The 9,860-nt window shown below is 55.3% G+C and overlaps 1 protein-coding gene across 5 annotated transcripts in view; it reads left to right on the top strand.

Moving 5' to 3' along the window:
- Window positions 1-2,259: 2,259 nt before the first annotated feature.
- LOC137435300 (uncharacterized) overlaps window positions 2,260-9,860 on the top strand; it is a 72,270-nt gene continuing 64,669 nt past the window's right edge. For 2 of the 5 annotated variants that reach the window (XM_068128963.2, XM_068128958.2), the window contains exons 1-2: window positions 2,260-2,354; window positions 2,953-3,022. In XM_068128963.2, the coding sequence (XP_067985064.2) occupies window positions 2,298-2,354; window positions 2,953-3,022 (127 nt within the window). In that variant the 5' untranslated portion in view covers window positions 2,260-2,297. Of the gene's footprint in view, window positions 2,355-2,701; window positions 2,827-2,857; window positions 3,023-9,860 lie in introns of those variants that run through there. The other 3 variants (XM_068128960.2, XM_068128959.2, XM_068128961.2) reach the window with 3 other exon arrangements.

Raw genomic sequence — 9,860 nt, 5'->3', positions numbered from 1 at the left:
GGTCTGCAGAGAGTGAGGAGGCTGTGGACTGCCGATCTGAGGGATGAGGTATGGAGCGGCAGAGAGTGGAGTCATTTTATTCGTAATTATGACGTCATAGGTCACGTGGTACGGACGCCATCTTGGAAAAACGTTACACCTCTATATCTCCCAAACCGTTGAATGAAAAAAATTGAAACGTGGCTCATTGTCAAGTACTCACCGTGGGGAATAAGATATGTTGATGGCGATGTCATCAGTGCCTTAATTATGACGGCATAATTCGACAAGTACAATGCTTGATCTGTTCAGTATGAATAAAACAAAAATTCCTCTGCAACTGTTAGACCGATGGACACGAAATTTTCAAAATATGTGCCGCTCCTGCAGAATTTTTTAATGATAATTATAACGTCATAGGTCACGTGGCACAGACGCCATCTTGGAAAAAATATATATAAAGTTGCACCTCTATATCTCTGAAACCGGTCCATGAAAAAAAATGAAACATGGCTCATTGTCAAGCACTCCCATTGGGGAATAAGATATGTTAATGATGATGTCATCAGTGCCTTCGTTATGACGTCATAATTCGACTAAGTACAACACATCCGATCATTGTGAAAAAAAATTCTCAGCAACTGTTGGTCCGATGGGCACGAAATTTTCACAAAAGGAGCGCCTCCTCTTGTAGAATATTTTAATGATAATCATGACGTAATAGGTCATGTGGTACAGGCGCCATCTTGGAAAAACCTAAAAATGTTGCACCTCTATATCTCCAAAACCACGGCATGGAAAAAATTGAAACATGGCTCATTGTAAAGAACTCCATATGGGGAATAGATGTTGTTAACGATGACGTCATTGGTGCCATAATTATGACGTCATGATTCGACAGGGACGACGCTTAGTCTGATCAGTTTGAAATGTATTGAGCGTGATCTATGCAACAATTATCTTAGAGAATATAAATTTATGATGTCATCACTCACGTGGTCTGGCAGCCATATTGGATGAAAATGTTCAAAAACAGAAGAGGTGGCTCGCAACAAGTTGACTGCGCAGGGTAAGTATTCTATGAATACCATCTAGTTTTTAAAGCTGAGGTCGTGTCTGTGAGTCATAAGCGCAGCTCATTCTACAGATCACGTCCTCCTTCCTCCCCCCCCCCCTCCCCTCCCCTCCCCTTCCTCCCCCACTCCTCTTCCTCGCCCACTCTCTCCCTCCCCTATCTCCCCACTCCTCTTCATCCCCACTCCTCTTCATCCCCACTCTCTTCCTCCCCTCACATCCCACTCCTTCTCCCGCCCCTCCCAGCCCACTTCTTCTTCCTCTCCTCCCATCCCACTTCCTCCCCTCCCATCCCACTCCTCCCTCCCCACTCCTCTTCATCCCTCACTCTCTCCCTCCACTCACATCCCCCCCTGTCTCCCTCCCTTCACATCCCGTTCCTTCTCCCTCCCCTCACATCCCGCTCCTTCTCCCTTCCCTCTCTCCCAACTCCTCTTCATCCCTCACTCTCTCCCTCCACTCACATCCCCCACTGTCTCCCTCCCTTCACATCCCGCTCCTTCTCCCTTCCCTCACATCCCGCTCCTTCTCCCTTCCCTCTCTCCCAACTCCTCTTCATCCCTCACTCTCTCCCTCCACTCACATCCCCCACTGTCTTCCTCCCTTCACATCCCGCTCCTTCTCCCTTCCCTCACATCCCGCTCCTTCGCCCTCCCCTCTCTTACTTATATTTGATATCTGATGTCCCAAACTCGTCACAGAGCATCTGTACCGCCAAAGCAGCTTCCATAGCAAGGGCTATACCGGGTGGTTTGCCATTGCCTTCCCAGCAGGAATTTGTAATTTGTTCAGGATGCCGGCGATAACTCGCCCACTCTTTGCGAAGGACACGATGGGGATCTTTAATGTCCACCAACTAAAGTCGGAAGACGAGACGTCCAGTTTAACGTTCATCGGTCGCGTCCTCCTTTTAAAGCGGTCACCAAGGTCACTCAATCGTCACCAAGGGACGGACAACCAGTTCAATGAACATTACTTTAGGAAGAAATAACCAAGAAGTGAAAGCGACCACGTGACGTCATGAAATGTGGTTAAAAATGAAGTCAAAATCAGTTTTGAGCCAGATAGGAGTCGAACCTACAATCTTCTGATCCGTAGTCAGACGCGTTATCCATTGCGCCAATGGCCCAGGTGATTGACATCGCCCCTTTTATTTACCTAATGACGTAATGACGTACAGATGAAGTCACCGTGTCGTCCATTCTCCTTCCTCATTCTCAATTCCGGCATCGAAACTTCACTCCATGAACTTCTGTTTGTCCATCTTGAGAATTCGAGTGAAAAGTAGGGTAACAATAAAAGTATGAAATGCACGTTTTAATAATTTATGAGGAAACATACCAAAGGGTATCTATGCCTCTGATATTTCCTTGGTTGTGGTGTCGATACCCCGACCCGTGCGTACGTAATAAATAGATAGTCCCTTCTTATTGTAATAAAGTGACGTGGTGTATTTTAATTAATTATACATTTTTACAACTCCGGTAAAACATATATTCAAGGATTGCAGCGCATCGCTTCCCTCTCGCTATTTCCAATGACTTCACAACTCACCGAACTGGGGTGTGTCGGTGAGCTGTGCGTGCCACGCCCACTAGGTGAACTGTGCGTGCCACGCCCACTAGGTGAACTGTGCGTGCCACGCCCAGGCACGTATGGGCTCATCGCTCACACCTCTCCACCTCATCAACACAGATTATTCCATGCTTGTACTTCATTCATTTCTTCATACAGTATATTCAGGTCTTCCATCTTCAATTGGATCTCTATCAGGTTTAATAATCTACCTATTCGAGTGTTCGCTACCTGTGTTCGTGCTTTGATGATATTGTACTTTGTACAGTGTAGTTATTTCTCGTTTGAACGACGTACTTTGCGTGGTTTTCTCGTTCACGACAGCAGCTCGATGGTATGGGATCCCTTTTCGTTGTGTTGTGGCTGTTTATTGCCAGGATAGTCTCCTTAGCAGGTAAGGGCGACTGCACTTCCCATCACCTTTCGGTGCTGTTTTGATCATTAATTGTGATGCTATATACATGTACTAGTGGGGTCACCCGTGGGAATCCCACGGGCATGGACGTGTGTGACATTTGGACATCTTCATTTAGTTGCTGCAAATTCAGTTTTACAAAATGGTTACAGGCAATTTATCAGATCCACAAATGATCTAATCTACACAATATATTTACTTCTGATAACATGTGAATGCATGTGCGTACACATGGGAAATACAGTTTGAAATGTGATGCACACACACACACACACACACACATAAACACAAACACACATACATCCACACACACACACACACACACACACACACACACACACACATACGCAGTATATGCACATATGTACACATATACATACACACACACACACACATATATATATATATGCATATATATATACACATATACACATATATTATACATCCACACACACATACACACACATCCACACATCCGCACACATGTACACCGACACACATGCATACACATATACACATATATACACACACACACACACACACACACACACACACACACACACACATATATACACATATACACATATAAACATACACACATACACACACACACACACGTACACACACATGTACATGTGTCTTTTGGGCGGTGTATAAGCACATCACATACCTATCTCTCCCGGGAAAACCAATGTTACTCTTTTCGTTACAGAATACAAAATGACGTTTTTAAAATCAAAGATTTCAAATAATCTTCTTTAAAGTGCACGTGCACACGTGAAATGAACACGTGAACCTTTACTTCTGGATAATAGTTGTTGAATGAAATAAGAACGAAGAAATATATGTCGGCATCATTGTTGACGTTTTTGTGACGACTGTCATCAAAAGTAAAAGTAATATATTGTTGCGGATCTCCCGAAGCCCGTTCCACGTTACAAAGGGGGGATTAAACCCCTTTTTCCCCCTGAGTCTTCGTGTCCACGAGGCCGAATCGCCACTTCTTATACACCGCCACCATGTTGTGGTGCACCACCATGTTGTTGTGGTGCACCACCATGTTGCACCACCATGTTGTGGTGCAAGCGTGAAAAAGGGTATTGGGTCAACGTCGCACGTACCTTTAACCCACGCTGCCACGAAAGCGGGGACTGAACCTCGCACAAGCCACGCTTAATCGAGTACGCCGAGCGGTATGCGTATCACGTGACTCGTGCCATTACTTTTATGGAACCCGATTCGAGCGGTTCTAGTCCTACCATGCGAGGCCAATCAATGGAAGGGACGGGAATAGTCAAATCAGAGGAAGAACACAATTTATTTACACTGTACAATGATCAGGATGAAGGAAAGGGGACACAGAGCAGAAGCTTAACCAATTTAACTAAATCCCAGACACAGGGCCCACTCACGCACACTGGGAGAAGAAGAGAAGAAGTTTGCGCACCAAACGCGCTTTGCCGTCGGTCGCTCCGGGGCAGCTCGCCCGGCGTGGCTCTTTGGCGGTCACGGCACGTATTCGGGAGAAGGCAGGCAGGGAGGTCGCGCGTCTGTGGCCCGGAATGGTCGTCTTCTCGAGCGCCGATTAATACAGCGCAGAGCGCAGGGCACGGGGCACGGGGAAAGTTCGTGTACAATCACGATAACCGGCAATTCAATGCACTCGTTCTGTGGCGCGTTCTCGTGCGTTCTCAAGCTCAACTCAACTCCACTCACTCTCACAGGGGCTCCGACTCAACTGAACTGAGAACTCCGAACTCATCTCATCTCATCTGAACTCAACTGAGGTGGGGGGGCTCGGAGCATGGTTTTATGGCTCCGCCCCGGCCTTACTCGAATGTTCCAAACCCCACCTCTCATCATCGTGGTTAGCCACTCCCCTCGAGCCCTGATTGGCGGCTCATTGCTTACCGGCCACTCCCTCCCGCAGCGCCTCCCTTCGGACTCGCCAGACTTGTTCAGGCCTGCCACGTGGCATGCTATCGCCAAAAGACCGCCCTACTCACGAGCCTGCTCAACACAAAACTAACACAGGAAAGGACTACGCTTACATTCACTAAGAAATAACTGAACTATCGCGAGGCTTCATGTTGTGGGGCGTCTACCTACGAGGGGGAATTATCCTTTATTCCAAAACCACAACAATATCTTAACGGAAAAGAAAAAGCGAATTTTTAATATGTCGACATTTTCCCCGTCTGTTATTTTAGGCGGTGTATTTTCGTGTATCATCGTGGCGCGATTTTAAAATATATATCTCGGCATTTTCCCGTGTGTGTGTGAATGTTCTCAATTATTTCTGAGACCGAGTATAAAACCATCCATAAAAATGAAATCAGATGGTGAATTAGATTGGAGATAAAGGCATGAGAGAGACTTGAAATTACAGGCCTGTGAGAATTCATTTTGTTCTATAAATCGGATTTTCTTCCCGTTTTTTTTAACTGAGTCTAAAACGATGTCACCGACTGTGAAAAATGAAATGATATATCGAATTTGAGTTGAAATAAACTGGGAGAGAAAGCAAGACACCACGGGCCTACAAAACAGGCCTCAAAGCTTATGCAAGTTAATAAAATGGTGGATTGTGGCGGACACAAAAGCCCACTGGCGTGGTGACATCATTCCACGCACCAAGTGGGCGGTGGCCACGCCCGAGGGGTAGGCGTGGCCTCATGATATACACCGGGCGACCAGCCCGGAGGAGTTCAGTGTTACAGTGTAGTCTTACAATAAAGACGTTTATATGTTACCGCTTGTCCGCTTCCTCCTTGCTCACAAGCAGCGCGCGTAACGCCACGCTTTACTGGTGACCCTCGACGTTGGATCTGCCGGAGCGATCCTTCCACACGCGACGCCATCGCCATGGCCGCCTTCGTCAAACTTCCGGAATTTTGGGAGGCTCAGGCCGAAGTCTGGTTCGTCCAGGCCGAAGCCCAATTTCAGCTTCGGCACCTCACCGGCGATGACACGCGCTACTGCCACGTCGTCGCCTCCCTCGGGCCCGGCACGGCCGCTCGAGTTGTGTCCGTCCTTCGCCACCCACCGGACGGCCACAAGTACGAGGCACTCAAGCGGCTACTCCTAGCCACGTTCAGCCTCACGGACGACGCACGGGCCGACCGCCTCCTGGATCTCCCCGAGCTCGGTGAGACGCGCCCGTCGGTCCGAATGGACCATATGCTGTCACTGTTGGGCGACGAAGCCCCCGGTTCGCTATTCCGGGCGCTTTTCCGTCGCCAACTTCCAGCGCAGGTTCGCCTCGCGTTGGCCGGGACCGGGCTAACGGAACCCCGAGCATTGGCGGCCGAGGCGGACAAGTACTTCGCCGCTTCAGACACGCGGGCGAGCGTTGGCGTGGCCGTCACGGCCTTCGACGCTGATGTTCCACAGCATCATCTTCTACAGCACGCTGAAGTTCAGCAGCATGCTGATACGCACCTCGTGAACGCCGCCACGCCCCGCCCACCGCCGCGGCGAAAACCGCCACCACGGGGAAACCCGTCGACTCCACCGGCCTGGCGGAGCCAGCCGCGCTCCTCCAGCTCCACCACCTGGTGCTGGTTCCACGCCAAGTTCGGCCACGAAGCTCGGCGGTGTCATCCGCCGTGCTCCTTCAACGGGTCGGGAAATGCCCGGGCCGGCGCTCAATTGTGGCGATGAGCGCCGGCCGTTCGAGCAGCCTGCTGTTCATAACGGACACCTTCTCCGGGCGCCGTTACCTGTGCGACACGGGAGCGCAGGTGAGTGTCATTCCCGCCGGCACGTCAGACAAGCACGCCGCGGGTGGGGGCCCCGCGCTGCTTGCCGCGAACGGGACGCCCATCCGTACGTACGGAAAACGCTGCCTCTCTCTGCGGTTTGGAGGGCAGGTTTTCCGATGGACGTTCGTCACCGCCGACGTGCCCATGGCACTGCTTGGCGTGGACTTCCTGTGCGCTAATGGGCTCCTGGTCGACGTCAAGCGCAGACGGCTTGTCCAGGCCGAGACGTTCAGCTCGCTCGCGTGTGCGTTGCCCAGCTCAACGAGCGGCTTGCCAAGCGGCTTGCCGAACGATTCGGTTCCGGCCACGTTGGTCTGTACGCTTCCGGCAGCGGACGCATTCACCCACCTCCTCGCCGGCTTCCCGGCCCTCACGCGGCCCACCTTCTCGGCGGGGGCCGTCAAGCACGGGGTGGCCCATCACATCCCCACCGTCGGGCCACCGGTCTACGCCCGGGCACGCCGCCTCGAGCCGACGAAGCTGGCGGTGGCAAAAGCGGGGTTCGCTACCCTGGAGTGACTCGGCATCGTTCGGCGCTCAGAGAGCGCTTGGGCGTCGCCGCTGCACATCGTGCCGAAGCCCGGCGGGGGATGGCGACCGTGCGGGGACTATCGCCGTCTCAATGACGCCACGACTCCCGACCGCTACCCCGTCCCCCACCTTCAGGACTTTTCCGCCCGTTTGGCGGGCAGGTCCTTCTTCTCGAAGGTGGACCTCATACACGGCTACCATCAGGTCCCCGTCAGGCCGGAGGACGTCCCGAAGACGGCGGTCATCACGCCATTCGGACTCTTCGAGTTCCTGCGCATGCCCTTCGGTCTGAAGAATGCGGCTCAGGCGTTCCAGCGACTGATGGACAGCGGGCTGCGCGACTTGGATTTTGTCTACGTCTACCTGGACGATATCCTCGTCGCCAGCGCGTCCCGCGAAGAGCACCTACGCCACCTCCGCACGCTCTTCGAACGCCTGGGCCAGCATGGCCTGATTGTGAACCCCGCAAAGTGCCGGTTCGGCGCCGCCACAATCGATTTTCTGGGGCACCGTGTCACCAGGCACGGCGCCGTCCCCCTGCCGGCCAAGGTGGAGGCGGTGAAGGGGTTTCCGCGCCCCCGCACGATCAGAGGGCTGCAGGAGTTCCTGGGCATGGTGAACTTTTACCATCGGTTCCTGCCCCGTATCGCCCAGCTCCTGCGCCCCCTGCACGAAGCTCTCCGAGGTAAGCCGGGCAAAGGCGACGTTACCTGGACCGAGCAGATGGACACGGCGTTCACGGGCGCGAAGCTCGCCTTGGCTAACGCCACCATGCTCGCGCACCCGGCGCCCGATGCACCGATCGCCCTCACCACCGATGCCTCGGACTACGCGGTGGGCGCGGTGCACGAGCAATGGGTGCGTGGAGCTTGGCAACCGCTGGCGTTCTTTAGCCGGCAGCTTCGCCCGCCCGAACGCCGTTACAGTACCTTCGACCGCGAGTTGCTCGGACTTCACTTGGCGGTCAGGCACTTCCGCCATCTGCTCGAGGGCCGGGCGTTCACTGCCTTCGTCGACCACAAGCCGCTGATCTTCGCGATGGGCAAGGTCACCGAGCCGTGGTCGGCCCGGCAGCAGCGTCACCTCTCGGCCGTGTCTGAGTACACGACGGACATCCAGCACGTCGCGGGGAAGGACAACCCGGTGGCGGATTGCCTTTCCCGGGCCGTCGCCCACGCAGTCCACCTCGGCATCGACTATGCCCGGATGGCAGCGGACCAGGCCGCTGACCCCGACGTCCAGGCCTTGCGGACCGCCGTCATGGGCCTCCGCGTCACCGAGGTGCCGTTCGACGGCGCGGGCGCGGCCCTCTTGTGCGACGTCTCCCTCGGGCGTCCTTGCCCCATTGTGCCCGCGGGCTGGCAGCGCCAGGTGTTTGACGCCATCCACGGCCTGTCCCACCCGGGCGCGAGGGCCTCCCAAAGGCTGATCGCCGACAAGTTCGTCTGGCATGGCCTCCGGAAGGCCGTCCGCGGCTGGGCCAGGACGTGCCTCGCGTGCCAGCGCGCCAAGGTGCACCGGCACACCCAGGCCCCGTTGGCCCCGTTCACGGTGCCGGAACGCCGGTTTGACCACGTCCACGTGGACCTGGTGGGACCTCTGCCCCCCTCGCGGGGTTTCACCTACGTCCTCACCATGGTGGACCGCACCACCCGGTGGCCGGAGGCCGTGCCCTTGGCGTCGACAACGGCGGCCGATGTCGCGCAGGCTTTCATCGCCACCTGGGTCGCCCGGTTCGGCACCCCCTCAGACATCTCATCCGACCGCGGCCCCCAGTTCACCTCGGAGCTCTGGGGGGCAGTTGCGCAGGGGCTCGGGGTCCGGCTGCACCGAACCACGGCCTACCACCCCCAGGCTAACAGCCTGTGTGAGCGATTTCACCGCTCATTGAAGGCCGCGCTCCGGGCCACCCTCCGCGATGGCGGCTGGGTCGACAGGCTCCCCTGGGTCCTGCTGGGCCTCCGGACGGCGCCCAAGGAGGACCTGCGCGCATCCGCGGCGGAGTTGGTCTTCGGGCAACCGCTGCGGGTGCCGGGCGAGTTCCTCCCCGACTCCACGGCACCATGGTCCGCGGCACAGCAGCGCTCCGCTCTGCAAGAGACCGCCCAGAGGTTCGCCCCGGTGCCAACGGCATGCCACGGGCACCCACCGACGCACGTCGCCCCGGAGCTTCGCACGGCGGAGTACGTCTTCGTCCGCCACGATGCCCATCGGACACCACTGCGGCCCCCGTACGACGGGCCTTTCCGCGTGCTGGAGACCGGGGCGAAGCACTTCACCCTGGACATCGGCGGTACTCCTGACCGCGTTTCGGTAGACCGCCTCAAGCCGGCCCACCTCGATGTGGACCATCCACCACCAGTGGCCCGACCCCCACGTCGGGGCCGCCCTCCTGCTGGCGGACCCCCGGCACCGCCCAGCCCCGCCGCCACGGCGCCCCCCGGTCCTGCACCCATCCCAGGGGCAGCCAGGGGCATCCCACCTGGTATCCCTGCACCCCGGACGCCGCCGATCGCCAGGGG

The sequence above is a fragment of the Myxine glutinosa genome, chromosome 9, assembly GCF_964187855.1.
Source record: "Myxine glutinosa chromosome 9, kmMyxGlut1.1, whole genome shotgun sequence".
Taxonomy (NCBI): domain Eukaryota; kingdom Metazoa; phylum Chordata; class Myxini; order Myxiniformes; family Myxinidae; genus Myxine; species Myxine glutinosa.
The sequence above is the reverse complement of the archived record's forward strand: the minus strand, read 5'-3'. Positions and strand labels throughout refer to the sequence as shown.